This window comes from Macrobrachium rosenbergii, chromosome 46, assembly GCF_040412425.1.
Source record: "Macrobrachium rosenbergii isolate ZJJX-2024 chromosome 46, ASM4041242v1, whole genome shotgun sequence".
Taxonomy (NCBI): Eukaryota; Metazoa; Arthropoda; class Malacostraca; order Decapoda; family Palaemonidae; genus Macrobrachium; species Macrobrachium rosenbergii.
The window spans coordinates 44,002,055-44,024,640 of NC_089786.1; the positions used below are offsets into that span (position 1 = coordinate 44,002,055).

The 22,586-nt window shown below is 39.0% G+C and overlaps 1 protein-coding gene across 1 annotated transcript; it reads right to left on the reverse strand.

Moving 5' to 3' along the window:
* Positions 1-14,922: 14,922 nt before the first annotated feature.
* LOC136830466 (uncharacterized) lies at positions 14,923-19,088 on the reverse strand. The gene is made up of 5 exons (XM_067090003.1): positions 18,611-19,088; positions 18,175-18,192; positions 17,016-17,872; positions 15,823-16,872; positions 14,923-15,249 (listed from the first exon to the last, which is right to left on the reverse strand). The coding sequence occupies exons 1-5, from the start codon at positions 19,086-19,088 to the stop codon at positions 14,923-14,925; spliced, it is 2,730 nt and encodes a 909-aa protein (XP_066946104.1).
* Between the last annotated feature and the right edge of the window lie 3,498 nt (positions 19,089-22,586).

The window sequence follows — 22,586 nt, forward strand, 5'->3', positions numbered from 1 at the left end:
AAACTAGATATAGAGTAAAAAATGAAGGTTAAAAAAGTTCCAGAGCCTCCAGAAGCATACACCAATATTTGACCAGCATACATCACCAAAAACCCCAGTCAGAGATGAGGTCAAAAGGGGGAAAGGAATCAGAAGAAGAGTGACAGGAACAAGCAAGACACCAGGAAACTGGCAAAGCTTCCTTTGTGACCCCAGCAACAAGACTGAACTGTTTCACTTCCTGGCCGAAAAGATGTGTGAACCAGAAACAAGCTAAGTCATCGTCACAAAAGGAGAGGATGCCATTAGCAACACAGTGAAGTCTCTGGATGCTGTGTCCCCATGTTGTCACGAAGAAGCTGACAGACGAATATTTGTTCACGCTAGGGATGCAACAACTGACGGGAGCAAGTCTATAATCATCAAGGCTAATGACACAGATATGCTAGTCATAGCAATATCTGTACTGCCATCCTTCCAGAAACTAGGTCTTCAGAAAATGTGGATTGCCTTTGGCCAAGGAGCCCATATGCGATGGATTCCAGTCCATGAGGTAGTTTCTGCAATTGGGCTTGAGAAAGCTAGAGGATCCCCTACTTTCACGCATTCAATGGATGTGACATTGTGTCTGCCTTCCGTGGAAAGCGAAGAAATCTGCATGGCAGACTTGGAATGTATTCGATGATATTACTGAAACATTCATCAATCTCAGCCAGCATCCACCATTGAGTCATGATCTTGACATGCAAAGGCTGGAAAGATTCGTTGTCCTCATGTATGGCAGATCAAACATAGCCACTGGCATGGACGAAGCAAGACTAGATCTGTTTGCCCGCAAGCAGAGGCCATACAACTCAATTCCACCAACAGAGGCAGCCCTCAGAGAACATGCAAAGCGTACAGCCTACCAGGCTGGGATCATCTGGGGCAAGGCAACCCACTGTAGTCCACACACGAGCAGTCTAGCTGAGGGGGTTTGGACACAGAAAGGAGAAGCATGGCAGATACATTGTACAACACGACCACCAATTGCAGCAAGCTGTCAATAATTGACAAAGTGCTCCTGTAAGAAGGTTTGCAAAGGAAGATGCAAGTGCTCTCAGGCAGAGCTTCCCTGCACATCGCTCTGCAGCTGCATATGTGAACAGTAGCAGATCAAGAAACAGCAGCACAGTATGCATAACTTTGAAAATGTACTAGCCGGGACAAAACTTATGTAAAGAAAAACAAACATCTTGGTGGTCATCTTGAGAAATATGTCTCAGAGTGCTTTTTAAACAGGAAAATATAGTTCAGCAGGCTTCAAAACATAGGAATCCACACTTAGATCATGCAAATCAGACAACTACAAATATTTCTAAGCAAAACATCTATTTCGGGTGGTTATTTTTGCGGCCATCTTGAAAATGGCCGCCTTCTTGGATTTTCAATTGCCCAATCAGGCAGATTTGATTAGTATACCTTGGAGGACACTTGTGCCAAACTTGATACTTGTATCATCATTTGCACTATTTTTCTGTTATCTGCCCCACTATTTTGCTTTTCCCTTCTTGATATTTCAATATAACAGAACGTAAAATTGAAAGAAGTACTAAAAGTTTTTTTTTTCTACATTCTCCCCTGCCTTACCCTCCAATAATGATAATCTAGGTGTGAAATGAGAAAATAATTTCATGACTGTACCCTAAATCATTACAAACCCCCGGCATGACCATATTAATCCTGCTTGAGGGGAAAATCAGTAGCTCATTGCACTTTTACACGAACCCTTTGAGATTCACACAGCTCCACTATTGTTAACAGTCCCCAGACAATCTCATCACAAGAGCTCTCTGAGGACCTTCCCCTCCTTTCCTTTACCTGTCATGCCTTGACCTGACCCACACCTGTGACTCCTCCCACTCATCCTCGGCCCTCCACTATAAGCATCTCAGCATTGTGCTCTAGCTTCCTCAATCTTCATACTGGCCGACTTTCAATGACCTTTCCAAATAACTGCCAGAATTAGTGGTGTTCCCAAGATGAGGAGAATAGGTGACCCTATTAAGAAGAAACTGTCAAAACACGACCACCATTGGCACCGTTTGGAGTGTAAATATGTGCTCCATCGGACCCTCTGCAAGCTAGTGTATCTTACGACGCCTACATGTCGAGAAGCCTGTCTGAATAGGGACTCCGATCGAGTCCCCACTAGACCTCCCTCTAGTGCCGTCACTCTGATGGTGGTCCTACCTCACCGCCTTGCCCTTAGAGCACTGATGCCTTTGTATCCCACCAGTGCCCTTCTACATCCTCTATGGTGGGGAGACTGTATGTGATGCAACTTCCACTGCTACGGGAACCTGGCTCTGAGGTCCTTCAAGTTTTGTCCATGGACTAAAGTAATGTGACTGGAATTTTTTTTTGTTTGGCCTCACCATTTTGCCTTTACATAATTTTTCCACCTGTTCTCTTATTCCCATATCCATACCCCTTTTGTGTTCTCACTCAGAGATTGATGTGATTTGATTGTGGTGTATGATTTATTAATATTCGAACGGATGGACCGCTTTTGAAGAACCTGGCTTCTGGTGACCCCATCAAAAAATTTTAAAAGTTTGGGGAATTCCTTGACTATTTGAAAATTGCCGCCGTAGAAACCATTCGGTTTTTTTTGTATTCACAATCAGGTTTAAAAAATAAAATTATATAATCTTTACTCACTATTTAATCCCAAGCTTCCTCATCTCACTAAATTTCACCACACATTGTTAAAACAATAATGATTTCCTAAGCCTGTATATTTTTTGTGGATATAAAAATATTTTGTGAAATTACTGTACCATTTGAGCCTCCAGCTTGTCATAGAAAATACAGACCACCGTCTGGGGCTCATTAGGGAAATTTCTGCTCTTGTACAAGAGCATATTCTTATATCCTATAAGATATCGCTACTGAATTTTTCATTATCTGAATTATGAAAAATATTATTCGTTGTTAATGGTGTGTTTCCTTTATCATTTATATTTAGCATTAATTTAATCCAGAAATATTAATATCTTGTGTAAGGATCGCTTATAAGGGATAGAAAAGTTTCCAAATAATGTTATTGAGATATTTTGATTTAAACCATCGGGCTTATTACAGACGTGACAGGAAATTGTGAAGTATAACTTTCCATTATCAATAAAGTATTATGTGGTCAACAACCTTTTGTGAACTTGTGAAAATTGCAAATCGCGTTACAATAAGATCTTTAATTTTTCACATGGTAATTTTCTTTATTGTTAATTACCTTATTGTTCATACGATATTCTGTTAACAATACAAATAAGATTAGGAAGGAAATATATACGTGGGCGGTATTGAAAGAACTAAAACATTTGGTGCGGTGAACATACATCCACTTCTTTCTGAAATCCCATAAAGAACCAGAGTTCAAATTCTCCTCCCAATATCGGCTACTTTTTCTACCTTCGTTCTAGTGACAAGTCTTTTCAATTACGCTGAAGTTCATCATCTCGTGGACTTGAACACTGCTGTAGGCAACCAGTAGGCTCTTTAATGTTTTACTGATGGAAGTTCAAGTTATTCACAAAAAAAAAAAAAACATAATCCCGATGGTAACAACCGTATACACACTTCAAAAGTTACCCTTAAATCTTTGAGCTACTATAGAATATGCTACTCACTTCTGGAGCCTTTCACCAATCTTTCGGTTACGTGACTTCTAAATTAGTCTCTCTCTCACCTAATTCCTGAACAAAGCAGCCCTTAACCTGTAGCTAATTTTGATGAATTCTGAATGGCTGTTGTTGGAGAAAGTAGGCTACTTCTCAGTCTTCCAAAGCTTTTACTCCTATAAAAATCATTCACAGCCAGCTTATTTTTGGGATAAGCATTCTCAAATGGAAGGGTAACTTTTCTGGATCTAACCTCATGAGTTATAAGAAGAGACAAAGGAAACTGACCCTAAATAAGGATCATAATTATCATTGAATGACGGTATGGTACACTCAAATTTCTGACTGCAGTTTCATAATACATCTCTGCAAAGTTTCATTTACGAATCGCTTTATTACCAAGAGATTTGTAAATAATTAAAATACAAAGTTCTTTTTTTAACAAAACATTTTCATCTTGTTCATAAGGAAATGCTGTCGAGATTTTTCACTTTATTTGAAATATCAGAGTGAAAACAATGTAAAATAATGAAATTTGATAGATTTTCCGGGAGTGACTGGGTTTATGCCTAGAGAATTGTGAAGGAGAGGGATGGTACTGGCTGATTTGATATAATTATGACATTTATGGTTAATAGATGTGGCATGTTTGGAGTGAATGCATATTTAAAATATAGAATATGTGTTCTCTAAACAAAAGTGTTTATAAGGACACTTGGCAAAGGAAAATTCAAAGTAAATTGTTTGTACTACGTGGAATGTTCCACGAATTAAGACTTTCCTAGTGTTACATTTTTAAGCGAGTTGACAAAGTACTTTTTATCAGTTGCCTTTCTGATGCTGAATAATTATGACAACTTCAAGATATATTGGACTATAACTTGAAACTAATGTGATTTTTTCAATATTTTATTTTGCAAAAAGTAGCGAGTAAGCAGTTCCAGAAAGCGTAATGCTCATAGGTATAAATATCTTCCATATTTCCCTTTGATACCCTGAGAGCGGAAGGATGATTTCAAGCGATCATCTCCAATGGCAGAGATAAGATATGGCCATTAGGCACCTAATTCTCTGCTTAGGTCATCATAGAACTACATAATGGATTTTAGAGGACGCATCCATGTCATTTCTCCTCTTCGTATCTAAAACCGAACACTGATATTTATTTTGCTAGCTAAGCGTGTCAACAAATACGCTACGGGACCAAGGGAACACAGAGAGAGAGAAAGAAAGAATGGTCTGTTTTCTTTTTGTATATTTATATTCCACCGCATGACTCCCACACTCGCAAGAGCACATCCAGTGAGAGAGAGAGAGAGAGAGAGAGAGAGAGAGAGAGAGAGAGAGAGAGAGAGATATTGGCTAAAGAGGTAAAACAGAATAACTTTTTTCATATAGAAGCTCATTCAACAACCGTAAAAATGTTAAGTGGGAAATGAAAAGAGAGAGAGAGAGAGAGAGAGAGAGAGAGAGAGAGAGAGAGAGAGAGATAGTTAGGAAGTAAAACAAACAGTAAATGACAAAGATCCTCGAAAGTCCGCCTCAGGATCTTATATCACCCTCCTCAGGTGAAGAGGTTTCTGCCGATGGCAATATGCTTGGAGCATCCGGTTCCGTAGGAGAGGTCGATAGGTAAATTAGTCGTATAAGGAGAGAGAGAGAGAGAGAGAGAGAGATTAGAGAGTAGAGAGAGAGAGAGAGAGAAGGTGAGGGGGGTGGGGTTGCCGCATGTGTCACTGGGTACGTTTACTGTTATTCATTTCCGGTGTACGGCAGCATAATTTGAAGCAATCGTCAACTGTTTTCATTCAGCTGCCCTGAAGGCTGAAGGTGCCTTAGCGTGCATAACTGGGGAAAGCGCTTCCAGTCTTTGTAAATATTGCTTGTATTTTCTTGCCTTTAGGGCATCCATTTTCATTTCCAACGATCTTTATTTTGATCTTGAGAAACATTCCTTTTAACGGATAAACGAATACTACAAGAATTGAAAGTCCTTCAGAAAATAAGTGATTGAAACTTACGTGCTGTCTTCTTCTTTCTTTTAACGTGCTTTTATTCCCATTTTTGTATGGGGTAAGCACGATGCCTTCTTTTGAAGGACTTTTTGATTTGGCTTTGGGGTAGACCTGTGGTCTCGATCGGCTGCCCTGCCTGACATCGCTTGGACCCCGGTACGTATGTTTCATGTATCATACCCGACCCAACGCCCTTTCTTCCCAGCAGCAAGAAGTTATTGCGCTGGTATGGCAAGAGTTCGAGACGTGAGATGTTTGTTATGTTTTTAGAAGGTGTTGTAGTGGCTTTGTGTTATATTTGGAATATTGCTGTAGAGTAGAAATCATCCTAAAGTTTAATATAAATATAATGGAAAAGCAATCTTCACCTGTCATTCCTCAGCCTCTTACATAAGAAGCCTCCACCGAACAGCTGCCACTAATGAACCACTGCTAAAACTTCCACAAGGTCAAAACTCTCTGCCTCAAGTTTACTCCTGTTAGCTGTTCAAATAAGTTGATCAGAGAGAGAGAGAGAGAGAGAGAGAGAGAGAGAGAGAGAGCATAAATCAACCAAACCCAATGTGACGGGGACACAGCCATTCAGGATTCTCTTTCTCAACCCGGATGGAGAGAAATCTTCCTTCTTGTTTCCATTTTTTCCTCTTTCTTCTCTTTTTCCTCTTTTCAAGCTTTATCATATTTTTTATGAATGATTTCATGAATAATGTTTATGATCGGGATTATGATGATAGATTAACTTATTACACACACACACACACACACACACACACACACACACACACATATATATATATATATATATATATATATATATATATATATATATATATATATATATATATATATATATATATATATATATATATATATATATATATATATATATATTTGTAACGAAATCCGTTACTGGTTCTTTCTAAAGATCCACCTTAAAACTATCAACTCCTATTAAGTAGAGTGATAGGCCCTGGAACAGCAAAAATGAAACTCAAACCATGAACAGGAAGGGCAAAATAAAAGCTTTGTATAAAACCGTTAATAACAAATATATTTATACACAAATGGGTACCACCTTAATTACATAATCACCTGAAAAGGAAAGGACCACACGCCTTACAAGTAATAAACACAATCTCCTAGCTAACAATCGTACCAACAGGAGGAGAGAAAGTTATAGGAGAAGGTGGGAAGACACAAACATACTATGTCGAAAAATTATCACAAACGCACGACAGGAAAGGGGTACTGAGAGAAAGAATCCTTAAACCTAACTAAATACAATAATTCCCTACACCTAACAACAAACCAAAATACACACTTTCATCATAATAACTGCAGATCACTATGATGTAAATAATGTTGACTGGCGATCCAATAAATCAATATATTAATGCAGACCAGCGATGAAATAATCCTTATAACCCTACGGGTCACACACGTAGGGTCAAACTCTCCTGGACTGACGTTCGTCAGCGAAAGTCCACCAACAATATTTACCACGAGGATAATAATAATATTAAAAGTGGCTTACACTTCTTCGCCGCTGAAGCGCCGAGTGACGACCTCAAGGATACATTGGAACTGCGAGGCAAAAGCAGTGCAACGGCATACACAAAAGAAAATGATCGTCCCTTACGACCACTGACGAGCCGAGACACCTGAGCGGTACGTCTCACTCAAGACACGAAGTCTCCTTATCTCCCTTCTTCCGGGAGTCAAAGAAGCTGCAGATACTGCCAATAATGCCTACGACATCCAAGAACCCTTCTGTCGGGAGGCCGCACAAAGATTAAAAGTCCTTCGGATGTCCCGTCATCGAAGAAAACTCACACTGCCCACCAGTAACGCTGAACATCCCCACACACGCTCGCAAATATGAAAACAGAAGAAAAACATACAAACGGATGGGAGAGTCCAAAGATGGTTACCAGCGAACCACCTCCTAAACGAGGTGATTAAATAACAAAGTGGAAACCAAAAGTGAACATAAGTAAAAACAAAATTTACAAAGTTACGTTAATTTCTGATATCAAAACCAAAAGCAAAGAAAAATTAATTACATTAATCATCCAACACTAAAACAAAACTGAATTACATTAGTATAAGAATAACAAAACTGAACAGGGCCCATAACATCAACCACTCAATCAATATTTATAAATTTTACAGCTCCCCATCTTAAAGAAAAAAAAAAAAAAATTTTTTTTTTTTTTTTTTTTTTTTTACAAGGGAAGACAAATACTTAATAACTTGTCATATAACTTAAATCAACTCAGACCAAAATACTGAAAAGGACAAATCAATATGTCAAAAACAGTAATAAAATTAATACACATTAAGACCCTTCAACGTATGTAAATACATATATGACCTCAAAACGGAATATATTTTTCATACAAACCCTATGAAAGGAGAATGGGTAAATACATTCACCCAAAGGAAGGTTAACCAGAATACCAAATATACAAAAACTACCGTATTATCTGAAACAGCATAAGTTTGCAAAGGAAAAATTTAATCTAAAGGTATGAAGAAAAACATTTTAAATGAGTCCTCCATCTAATACCAATAAAATCTAAAATAGCCCTGATATTTGGTGTTGAGGGAGCAAGATACCTGAAAAAAATGTCAATTAGAGCAACCGTAGATTATGTCAAAGTCAATTAAGAAATGACCTGGAGAGGGCGTCCGGAATCACATTATCCTTTCCAGAGATATGTCTAATATTCAGGTTATATTCCTGTAGGAACAAACTCCAGCGTAATATCCGCTGATTCTTGTCTTTACACCTGTTCAAAAATACCAGTGGGTTGTGGTCAGTGTAAACGTCAATTGGGTACATGGTCGGATTCAAGTATACGTCAAAGTGTTCGACCGCTTTGACCAAACACAAGGCCTCCTTTTCAATGGTTGAATACTTTCTCTGTGCAGCAATCAACTTCTTCGAAAAATAAGCTACAGGGTGGAGGATCCCATCCTCACCCTCCTGTAATAAAACCGCACCAATGCCAATGTCACTGGCATCCGTGGCTAAGGGAAAAGACTTATTAAAATCTGGAAATCTCAACACAGGATAACTGATCAGTAGAGTTTTGAGTTTCTCATATGCTCCTTGACAAACACTGTCCCAGGCAAATAGTACATCCTTTTTCAATAAATTTGTTAGTGGAGCGGCTAAATCTGAAAAATGTTTAACAAAACGCCTATAATAGCCTACCATACCTAGAAATTTTCGAACGCCTTGTTTTATTTTGAGGAACTGGGAACTCTGTAATGGCTTCTACATTCGCCTGTTTAATGACACCTTACCCAAATCTACTTCATGTCCGAGATACACTACTTTTGCTTGGGCAAACTCACTCTTCTTTAAGTTTATAACTAAACCTGCTTTCTTCAACTCTTTAAAGAGAGCTCTAATACGCCTCAAATGGGTATCTCAGTCGTCGCTGTAAATAACCACGTCGTCAATATAAACGACACAAACTTCAACCTTACTGGTGACCAAGTTCATTAGCCGCTGGAACATAGCGGCTGCGTTTTTCATGCCGAATGGCATTACCTGACACTCATACAAACCGTCCCCAGTTACAAATGCTGATACCTCTCGAGCTCGTGGAGTTAAACCTACCTGCCAATACCCTTTTAATAAGTCAAATTTACTAATATACTTGGCAGAACCGATTTTATCTATGCAATCCTCCACTCTCGGTAAAGGATAAGAATCGGTTTTGGTAACCTCATTAACCTTTCTATAATCAAAACATAACCGGTGCTGGTCACCCTCTTTTTTAACGAGGACAACAGGCGAACTCCACGGACTACTGCTTGGTTTTATGAGGTCGTGATCAAGCATGTAATTTACCTCCGATTGAACGATGTTCCTCTTGAACGGATTCAGTCTGTAAGGACATTGCTTAATAGGACTAGCCTGACCAATATCAACGTCATGCTGTAAAAGGCTAGTTCTACCAGGGGCATCCTGAAACAAGATTTTATTTTCATTAATCAAATTTACCAGTGACTTAACCTGTGCCTTTTGTAAATGACGTAACTTTTCCTGTAAATTATCAAGTACTGTCAAATTCTCCGAGAGGCTACTTAATTCTACTGGTTTTTTCAAACTGTCAGAATCAAACTTATCTCTCACTACATCTAAATCTACCGGGACGTCCACTACCGCTACAGGCTCTACAGCTACAGGCTCTACTGCACTCTCTCTATCTACAAACGGTTTTAGCATATTCACATGACAAATTTGAGTTTTCTCCTCCTCTGAGGAGTTTCTATAACATAATTAACTTCGCTCAGCTTTTTCACCACCTTCCAGGGGCCTGAAAATTGGGCCTTTAACATATTCCCGGGAGGGGGAGAAGGACCAAAACCTTATCACCAACCTCGAACGAACGCGACTTGGTATCTAAGTCGTATTGAAATTTCATTCGAGATTGACTGGCTACTAAATTATTCTGAGCGAACTCCCAGGCACTTCGTAATTTCTCCTGTAAATTGGATAAATAGTCAATAACATTAATTTTATTATTATCATTAACTTCTAAATGTTCCCTCACTACATCGAGGGGTCCACGTACATTATGCCCAAACACTAACTGAAATGGGGAAAAACCTAGAGAGTCATTGGGCATGGACCTAATAGCAAAAAGAGCATAAGGGACCTCTTTGTCCCATTCAGTACCATACTCATGACAGAATTTTTAACACCGATTTTAACGTTTGGTGAAGACGTTCTACCTGACCTTGACTCTCGGGGTGGTAAGGCGAAGACGTAATATGTTTAACCCCGAGCTCAGACATTTTCTTTCTGAAAATCCTACTTGTGAAATTCGTACCACAATCACTCTGTAGGACCTTAGGAATACCGAATTTTGTGAAAAAGTTTACTAAGGCCTCAACTACTTTTTCCGCCTTCACACTCCTCAGTGGGATAGCTTCAGGGTACCTGGACATTCTATCTACTATCGTTAATAAATACTCACATCCTCCACGCGTCCGTGGAAGGGGCCCGACTACATCTATGATAACTTCCCTGAAAGGTTCTCCCACCGAAGGAATGGGAATCAGCGGCGCCTTAGGTATCTTCTGGTTAGGTTTGCCTACCAGTTGGCACACCCGGCATGACAACACAAACCTCTTCACATCCCGGCGCATACCTGGCCAGAAATATAACTCAGCTAACTTCTGAAAGCACTTATGTACCCCAAAGAGTCCTGCTAAACTGCTCTCATGAGCCAAACTCAATAACTTTTCCCTATACCTTTCGGGAACCAATAACTGCCTTTTAACTTCTACCTTATCGGCAGGAACCTCCTTGGCTCGACTGACTCGATATAGTAAATTATTGATCCTGTAAAAGAAAGGTTTAGTAATATCTTCAAAATCGAGTACGTCAACATCAGGGTGAAATTCTCGATTCTGAGCCTGTCGGAAGGTCTCAGAATCCCAATCTACATAGTCTAAATTCAAATGCTCCATACTTTCCGGCTCCAGTACAGGTTGATTGCCTATCTCATCTAAATTAATATCAAAATTTTCTACCTCCTGGCGCGCGAACGCGTCGTTACACCCGTTGGTTTTATATTATAAGTACCTGAAAGAGAGGTTAAGGTTAATATCGGGAAAGGACATATTTCCTTCCTCGAAGCAAGATCATTAGCATATAGGCAATCAATACCATGGACAGGCAAACTGTCTACCACAGCCAACCTAACCTGTCCCTTAAACCTTCTTGTCTTCAAAAAGAATGTCTCGATTGGATAGGAATTCACGGTATTCGGAAACCTCCTAACACGACAAATTCAGTATTTAAATATACATGATCCGAGGGCACGGCACTACGGACAATTAACGACTGAGCTGCCCCGGTATCTCTCAAGATCTTAATTTTCTTACCTTTACCACTTGGAGGTCCTGAAAACAGATTGCCACTAAATGTATATTTGGAAAACATCAGTCATTGGTTACCATTGTTATTGTTATTATTATTAGGGTATCTTCCAGGGACTCCACCCTTTTGCTAACAGTTTTGTTAACTATCATCACTGGACGTTTATTTCCTCGATCCAGGTAGCTTTTCATAGCTTTGCAGTTCGCCTTGACATGACCCCTTCTGTTGCACCAGAAGCAAACTATGTTTCTACCCCGACTCTCTCTGTTTTCGGACAACCTGGTCCCTATAAACATAATTATTTTTCTTACCACTAAAATTGCTACTGACCCGGGGACTACTCATACTACCGCTACTACTACAACTATATTCCTGACTAACATTATCATTACTCCCTGAACCTTTTCTGTTACCTGGGTTGGAACGTAGCCAACTGTCACCACAATCACTTAATTTATTCGAGGGCATAAATTTACCCTCCTGACGATGAGTCAGTACATACTCATCTGCGGCAATCGCCACCTCCTGTAACACATCTAATTTAAGTTCCTCCAAATGAGTTCGAAGGTCCCGAGACACAGAGATTTTAAATTCTTCAACCAATATGAGCTCCCTCAATTTGTCGAATTCGGTAACCTCTCGGGACTTTAGCCAGTCATCAAAATACTGCTCCTTCTTCCGGGCAAATTCTACATACGTGCATTCATGGGTTTTTCTGAAATTTCTGAACTTTTGGCGATACGCCTCAGGAACTAAATCATATGCCTTTAATATGATGGCCTTCACAGTGTCATAGTCTGCAGATAACTCTTCATTAAGCCCGTTATAAACTCTTTGGCCCTTACCCTTAAATCTGCACTGGACCAAAGTGGTCCACATATCCACGGGCCATTCTAGTTTCCGAGCGACCCGTTCAAATGAACTGAAAAACTCAGACACACTCGTCTCGTCAAAATTGGGAACTAATTTTAATACCCCCATCAAGTTAAATTTACCTTTCTCATGGGAGCTTTCATGAGAATCAACATCACTACCTTCCTTGATTTTAACTGCAACTTCAGTTGCAAAACCTTTACCTCATGGGCCCTTTGCTCAATTTCGTGTGCCCTTTCTCTCTGCCTTTCATCAGCCTGAAATTGGAGAGCCTGATACTCGAGCTCCCTAATTTTAACTTGCTCCCTCAACACCAGGAGCTTTACCTCTGCCGACTCTTCATTATTATTATTTATTCCACTCTGGTCCTGCCTATCATCCGATACATTTTTCCTGGCTAAGGCTTCTTTCTGGTACTCTTTCACAGCAGCCAATACCTGTTTTAGCAAGGGACCTTTCCTAATTTCGGAGGGTAACCTTAAGTCAAGCAACACTGCAACCTGCCACAACTGGTCCCTTCTTAGCTCAAAGATCTGATCCTCCCAATCTGGGCTCTCCAAAAGTTCTCCTAAACAAATTTCTTCAGACATTTTTCAGGGATAGAAAAATAATTACGAAGCCAAAATATTAACTAAAAAGTACCCTTATACACCCTGTCACCTTCCTGTTAATTACCTGAGCCACTTTACTGCACCACAAAGGTGGGTCCTGTCACGGTCGCCAAAATTTGTAACGAAATCCGTTACTGGTTCTTTCTAAAGATCCACCTTAAAACTATCAACTCCTATTAAGTAGAGTGATAGGCCCTGGAACAGCAAAAATGAAACTCAAACCATGAACAGGAAGGGCAAAATAAAAGCTTTGTATAAAACCGTTAATAACAAATATATTTATACACAAATGGGTACCACCTTAATTACATAATCACCTGAAAAGGAAAGGACCACACGCCTTACAAGTAATAAACACAATCTCTAGCTAACAATCGTACCAACAGGAGGAGAGAAAGTTATAGGAGAAGGTGGGAAGACACAAACATACTATGTCGAAAAATTATCACAAACGCACGACAGGAAAGGGTACTGAGAGAAAGAATCCTTAAACCTAACTAAATACAATAATTCCCTACACCTAACAACAAACCAAAAATACACACTTTCATCATAATAACTGCAGATCACTATGATGTAAATAATGTTGACTGGCGATCCAATAAATCAATATATTAATGCAGACCAGCGATGAAATAATCCTATAACCCTACGGGTCACACACGTAGGGTCAAACTCTCCTGGACTGACGTTCGTCAGCGAAAGTCCACCAACAATATTTACCACGAGGATAATAACAATATTAAAAGTGGCTTACACTTCTTCGCCGCTGAAGCGCCGAGTGACGACCTCAAGGATACATTGGAACTGCGAGGCAAAAGCAGTGCAACGGCATACACAAAAGAAAATGATCGTCCTCACGACCACTGACGAGCCGAGACACCTGAGCGGTACGTCTCACTCAAGACACGAAGTCTCCTTATCTCCCTTCTTCCGGGAGTCAAAGAAGCTGCAGATACTGCCAATAATGCCTACGACATCCAAGAACCCTTCTGTCGGGAGGCCGCACAAAGATTAAAAGTCCTTCGGATGTCCCGTCATCGAAGAAAACTCACACTGCCCACCAGTAACGCTGAACATCCCCACACATGCTCGCAAATATGAAAACAGAAGAAAAACATACAAACGGATGGGAGAGTCCAAAGATGGTTACCAGCGAACCACCTCCTAAACGAGGTGATTAAATAACAAAGTGGAAACCAAAAGTGAACAAAAGTAAAAAAAAATTTACAAAGTTACGTTAATATCTGATATCAAAACCAAAAGCAAAGAAAAATTAATTACATTAATCATCCAACACTAAAACAAAACTGAATTACATTAGTATAAGAATAACAAAACTGAACAGGGCCCATAACATGAACCACTCAATCAATATTTATAAATTTTACAGCTCCCCATCTTAAAGAAAAAAAAAATTTTTTTTTTTTTTTTTTTTTTTACAAGGGAAGACAAATACTTAATAACTTGTCATATAACTTAAATCAACTCAGACCAAAATACTGAAAAGGACAAATCAATATGTCAAAAACAGTAATAAAATTAATACACATTAAGACCCTTCAACGTATGTAAATACATATATGACCTCAAAACGGAATATATTTTTCATACAAACCCTATGAAAGGAGAATGGGTAAATACATTCACCCAAAGGAAGGTTAACCAGAATACCAAATATACAAAAATTACCGTATTATCTGAAACAGCATAAGTTTGCAAAGGAAAAATTTAATCTAAAGGTATGAAGAAAAACATTTTAAATGAGTCCTCCATCTAATACCAATAAAATCCAAAAATAGCCCTGATATTTGGTGTTGAGTGAGCAAGCTACCTGAAAAGAATGTCAATTAGAGCAACCGTAGATTATGTCAAACTCAATTAAGAAATGACCTGGAGAGGGCGTCCGGAATCACATTATCCTTTCCAGAGATGTGTCTAATATTCAGGTTATATTCCTGTAGGAACAAACTCCAGCGTAATATCCGCTGATTCTTGTCTTTACACCTGTTCAAAAATACCAGTGGGTTGTGGTCAGTGTAAACGTCAATAGGGTACATGGTCGGATTCAAGTATACGTCAAAGTGTTCGACCGCTTTGACCAAACACAAGGCCTCCTTTTCAATGGTTGAATACTTTCTCTGTGCAGCAATCAACTTCTTCGAAAAATAAGCTACAGGGTGGAGGATCCCATCCTCACCCTCCTGTAATAAAACCGCACCAATGCCAATGTCACTGGCATCCGTGGCTAAGGAAAAGACTTATTAAAATCTGGAAATCTCAACACAGGATAACTTATCAGTAGAGTTTTGAGTTTCTCATATGCTCCTTGACAAACACTGTCCCAGGCAAATAGTACATCCTTTTTCAATAAATTTGTTAGTGGAGCGGCTAAATCTGAAAAATTTTTAACAAAACGCCTATAATAGCCTACCATACCTAGAAATTTTCGAACGCCTCTTTTATTTTGAGGAACTGGGAACTCTGTAATGGCTTCTACATTCGCCTGTTTTACTGACACCTTACCCAAACCTACTTCATGTCCGAGATACACTACTTTTGCTCGGGCAAACTCACTCTTCTTTAAGTTTATAACTAAACCTGTTTTCTTCAACTCTTTAAAGAGAGCTCTAATACGCCTCAAATGGGTATCCCAGTCGTCGCTGTAAATAACCACGTCGTCAATATAAACGACACAAACCTTCAACCTTACTGGTGACCAAGTTCATTAGCCGCTGGAACGTAGCGGCTGCGTTTTTCATGCCGAATGGCATTACCTGACACTCATACAAACCGTCCCCAGTTACAAATGCTGATACCTCTCGAGCTCGTGGAGTTAAACCTACCTGCCAATACCCTTTTAATAAGTCAAATTTACTAATATACTTGGCAGAACCGATTTTATCTATGCAATCCTCCACTCTCGGTAAAGGATAAGAATCGGTTTTGGTAACCTCATTAACCTTTCTATAATCAAAACATAACCGGTGCTGGTCACCCTCTTTTTTAACGAGGACAACAGGCGAACTCCACGGACTACTGCTTGGTTTTATGAGGTCGTGATCAAGCATGTAATTTACCTCCGATTGAACGATGTTCCTCTTGAACGGATTCAGTCTGTAAGGACATTGCTTAATAGGACTAGCCTGACCAATATCAACGTCATGCTGTAAAAGGCTAGTTCTACCAGGGGCATCCTGAAACAAGATTTTATTTTCATTAATCAAATTTACCAGTGACTTAACCTGTGCCTTTTCTAAATGACGTAACTTTTCCTGTAAATTATCAAGTACTGTCGAATTCTCCGAGAGGCTACTTAATTCTACTGGATTTTTCAAACTGTCAGAATCAAACTTATCTCTCACTACATCTAAATCTACCGGGACGTCCACTACCGCTACAGGCTCTACAGCTACAGGCTCTACTGCACTCTCTCTATCTACAAACGGTTTTAGCATATTCACATGACAAATTTGAGTTTTTCTCCTCCTCTGAGGAGTTTCTATAACATAATTAACTTCGCTCAGCTTTTTCACCACCTTCCAGGGGCCTGAAAATTGGGCCTTTAACATATTCCCCGGGAGGGGGAGAAGGACCAAAACCTTATCACCAACCTCGAACGAACGCGACTTGGTATCTAAGTCGTATTGAAATTTCATTCGAGATTGACTGGCTACTAAATTATTCTGAGCGAACTCCCAGGCACTTCGTAATTTCTCCTGTAAATTGGATAAATAGTCAATAACATTAATTTTATTATTATCATTAACTTCTAAATGTTCCCTCACTATATCGAGGGGTCCACGTACATTATGCCCAAACACTAACTGAAATGGGGAAAAACCTAGAGAGTCATTGGGCATGGACCTAATAGCAAAAAGAGCATAAGGGACCTCTTTGTCCCATTCAGTACCATACTCATGACAGAATTTTTTAACACCGATTTTAACGTTTGGTGAAGACGTTCTACCTGACCTTGACTCTCGGGGTGGTAAGGCGAAGACGTAATATGTTTAACCCCGAGCTCAGACATTTTCTTTCTGAAAATCCTACTTGTGAAATTCGTACCACAATCACTCTGTAGGACCTTAGGAATACCGAATTTTGTGAAAAAGTTTACTAAGGCCTCAACTACTTTTTCCGCCTTCACACTCCTCAGTGGGATAGCTTCAGGGTACCTGGACATTCTATCTACTATCGTTAATAAATACTCACATCCTCCACGCGTCCGTGGAAGGGGCCCGACTACATCTATGATAACTTCCCTGAAAGGTTCTCCCACCGAAGGAATGGGAATCAGCGGCGCCTTAGGTATCTTCTGGTTAGGTTTGCCTACCAGTTGGCACACCCGGCATGACAACACAAACCTCTTCACATCCCGGCGCATACCTGGCCAGAAATATAACTCAGCTAACTTCTGAAAGCACTTATGTACCCCAAAGTGTCCTGCTAAACTGCTCTCATGAGCCAAACTCAATAACTTTTCCCTATACCTTTCGGGAACCAATAACTGCCTTTTAACTTCTACCTTATCGGCAGGAACCTCCTTGGCTCGACTGACTCGATATAGTAAATTATTGATCCTGTAAAAGAAAGGTTTAGTAATATCTTCAAAATCGAGTACGTCAACATCAGGGTGAAATTCTCGATTCTGAGCCTGTCGGAAGGTCTCAGAATCCCAATCTACATAGTCTAAATTCAAATGCTCCATACTTTCCGGCTCCAGTACAGGTTGATTGCCTATCTCATCTAAATTAATATCAAAATTTTCTACCTCCCTGGCGCGCGAACGCGTCGTTACACCCGTTGGTTTTATATTATAAGTACCTGAAAGAGAGGTTAAGGTTAATATCGGGAAAGGACATATTTCCTTCCTCGAAGCAAGATCATTAGCATATAGGCAATCAATACCATGGACAGGCAAACTGTCTACCACAGCCAACCTAACCTGTCCCTTAAACCTTCTTGTCTTCAAAAAGAATGTCTCGATTGGATAGGAATTCACGGTATTCGGGAAACCCCTAACACGACAAATTCAGTATTTAAATATACATGATCCGAGGGCACGGCACTACGGACAATTAACGACTGAGCTGCCCCGGTATCTCTCAAGATCTTAATTTTCTTACCTTTACCACTTGGAGGTCCTGAAAACAGATTGCCACTAAATGTATATTTGGAAAACATCAGTCATTGGTTACCATTGTTATTATATTATTATTAGGGGTATCTTCCAGGGACTCCACCCTTTTGCTAACAGTTTTGTTAACTATCATCACTGGACGTTTATTTCCTCGATCCAGGTAGCTTTTCATAGCGTTGCAGTTCGCCTTGACATGACCCCTTCTGTTGCACCAGAAGCAAACTACGTTTCTACCCCGACTCTCTCTGATATTATCATTAACTGGGCGATTGTTATTATTTCGGACAACCTGGTCCCTATAAACATAATTATTTTTCTTACCACTAAAATTGCTACTGACCCGGGGACTACTCATACTACCGCTACTACTACAACTATATTCCTGACTAACATTATCATTACTCCTGAACCTTTTCTGTTACCTGGGTTGGAACGTAGCCAACTGTCACCACAATCACTTAATTTATTTGAGGGCATAAATTTACCCTCCTGACGATGAGTCAGTACATACTCATCTGCGGCAATCGCCACCTCCTGTAACACATCTAATTTAAGTTCCTCCAAATGAGTTCGAAGGTCCCGAGACACAGAGATTTTAAATTCTTCAACCAATATGAGCTCCCTCAATTTGTCGAATTCGGTAACCTCTCGGGACTTTAGCCAGTCATCAAAATACTGCTCCTTCTTCCGGGCAAATTCTACATACGTGCATTCATGGGTTTTTCTGAAATTTCTGAACTTTTGGCGATACGCCTCAGGAACTAAATCATATGCCTTTAATATGATGGCCTTCACAGTGTCATAATCTGCAGATAACTCTTCATTAAGCCCGTTATAAACTCTTTGGGCCTTACCCTTAAATCTGCACTGGACCAAAGTGGTCCACATATCCACGGCCATTCTAGTTTCCGAGCGACCCGTTCAAATGAACTGAAAAACTCAGACACACTCGTCTCGTCAAAATTGGGAACTAATTTTAATACCCCCATCAAGTTAAATTTACCTTTCTCATGGGAGCTTTCATGAGAATCAACATCACTACCTTCCTTTGATTTTAACTCCAACTTCAGTTGCAAAACCTTTACCTCATGGGCCCTTTGCTCAATTTCGTGTGCCCTTTCTCTCTGCCTTTCATCAGCCTGAAATTGGAGAGCCTGATACTCAGGCTCCTAATTTAACTTGCTCCCTCAACACCAGGAGCTTTACCTCTGCCGACTCTTCATTATTATTATTTATTCCACTCTGGTCCTGCCTATCATCCGATACATTTTTTTCCTGGCTAAGGCTTCTTTCTGGTACTCTTTCACAGCAGCCAATACCTGTTTTAGCAAGGGACCTTTCCTAATTTCGGAGGGTAACCTTAAGTCAAGCAACACTGCAACCTGCCACAACTGGTCCCTTCTTAGCTCAAAGATCTGATCCTCCCAATCTGGGCTCTCCAAAAGTTCTCCTAAACAAATTTCTTCAGACATTTTTCAGGGAATAGAAAAATAATTACGAAGCCAAAATATTAACTAAGCAGTACCCTTATACACCCTGTCACCTTCCTGTTAATTACCTGAGCCACTTTACTGCACCACAAAGGTGGATCCTGTCACGGTCGCCAAAATTTGTAACGAAATCCGTTACTGGTTCTTTCTAAAGATCCACCTTAAAACTATCAACTCCTATTAAGTAGAGTGATAGGCCCTGGAACAGCAAAAATGAAACTCAAACCATGAACAGGAAGGGCAAAATAAAAGCTTTGTATAAAACCGTTAATAACAAATATATTTATACACAAATGGGTACCACCTTAATTACATAATCACCTGAAAAGGAAAGGACCACACGCCTTACAAGTAATAAACACAATCTCCTAGCTAACAATCGTACCAACAGGAGGAGAGAAAGTTATAGGAGAAGGTGGGAAGACACAAACATACTATGTCGAAAAATTATCACAAACGCACGACAGGAAAGGGTACTGAGAGAAAGAATCCTTAAACCTAACTAAATACAATAATTCCCTACACCTAACAACAAACCAAAAATACACACTTTCATCATAATAACTGCAGATCACTATGATGTAAATAATGTTGACTGGCGATCCAATAAATCAATATATTAATGCAGACCAGCGATGAAATAATCCTATAACCCTACGGGTCACACACATAGGGTCAAACTCTCCTGGACTGACGTTCGTCAGCGAAAGTCCACCAACAATATTTACCACGAGGATAATAACAATATTAAAAGTGGCTTACACTTCTTCGCCGCTGAAGCGCCGAGTGACGACCTCAAGGATACATTGGAACTGCGAGGCAAAAGCAGTGCAACGGCATACACAAAAGAAAATGATCGTCCCTTACGACCACTGACGAGCCGAGACACCTGAGCGGTACGTCTCACTCAAGACACGAAGTCTCCTTATCTCCCTTCTTCCGGAGTCAAAGAAGCTGCAGATACTGCCAATAATGCCTACGACATCCAAGAACCCTTCTGTCGGGAGGCCGCACAAAGATTAAAAGTCCTTCGGATGTCCCGTCATCGAAGAAAACTCACACTGCCCACCAGTAACGCTGAACATCCCCACACACGCTCGCAAATATGAAAACAGAAGAAAAACATACAAACGGATGGGAGAGTCCAAAGATGGTTACCAGCGAACCACCTCCTAAACGAGGTGATTAAATAACAAAGTGGAAACCAAAAGTGAACAAAAGTAAAACAAAAATTTACAAAGTTACGTTAACTTCTGATATCAAAACCAAAAGCAAAGAAAATTAATTACATTAATCATCCAACACTAAAACAAAACTGAATTACGTTAGTATAAGAATAGCAAAACTGAACAGGGCCCATAACATGATCCACTCAATCAATATTTATATAATATATATATATATATATATATATATATATATATATATATATATATATATATATATATATATATATATATATATATATATATATATATATATATATATATATATATATATATATATATATATATATATATATATATATATATATATATATATATATATATATATATATATATATATATATATATATATATATATATATATATATATATATATATATATATATATATATATATATATATATATATATATATATATATATATATATATATATATATATATATATATATATATATATATATATATATATATAATAAAAAAGATGTAACTACAACAGTTTTTCCCAACGTCCCTTGTAAAGCATTCAGTGAAGCTGATATAATTTCATTTCTTTTGCAAGATGAAAATAAACGAATCCCTAATAAGAGAAATCTTATTAAATGAGACCATATCCTATAATAAACTGGCGGCTGAGGAATGAAACTAACCGTCATCTTCAGATGAACTTACGGAGCTTGCTTCAAAAACCCTTTTGTCTTTAACCCATTTTTGTCACCACAGTCCAGAGCTTTATGAGGAGTATCCTTCAAGTCGAGCTCCTTTTTGTTCCCAAGTATTATATTGGTGAGAGCAGGTGTTACGTTATTAGAGTCATACGTCCGCAAGACGAACGACCGAGGAGTGTCACGTGGCTCTGATGTCCTGATGGAGAAATAGAGGAAGACGGGGGAAGACAAATCCGAAAAATGAAGGTGGAATCGAAAACGTATTTCTCAGGGAATCTCGCTTCCTTGACTTCCGTATCGAAAAGTCTTACGAAATATATTCGCAAAAAACATCAGCTGTAAAGCTAAATTCCTTGAGGGGTTTGGGTGAGGGTGAAGGATTCCGCATCTATATGACAGAATACTAATGTTTTTTGCGCTTATTCTTTCTTTGTGTGGCTCTGTATCCTTTCTCCTAAGAATTCTATTTCTTGTCACCTAATAAAATATCATTGGAATTTTATTCCTTTCTTTAGAAGAAACTTTTCAAAGTTATAATTTCAGGAATTGAGCTACTGTCTCATAGTTTCTTTTGATAAAATAGTTAGCGTGCTAGTGAGAGTGTGATAAACCAGGTAGATATTTTTTGATATAAGTATATCTGAAACAAAACGTTCTTGCGGTAGTGAATGAAATTGCCACATATTCTATAACTAACAACAAAGAAGGCAATGTTATGATTGATCTTCCTTGGCAACAATCCAGATAGTGAACTTTCATATAATAAAAAAAGTATAATGATATAATGCAGGCTTCAGCGCTGAGGACATTAAATTGGATTGATCTAGATACAACTTCTACAGGAAGTGATTTCATTTTCAAGTAGAATAAGAAAGAACGAAAAGTGGAGGGAATACAAGACTAAAGTAGTCATAAGGAAACTCCAATGTTTCTCATTGCTATTTTTAGACTGTTGCTAGACAATTCACCTGTTAGACCAATGCAATCTTTAATTTACACGAATATTTAACAATCAT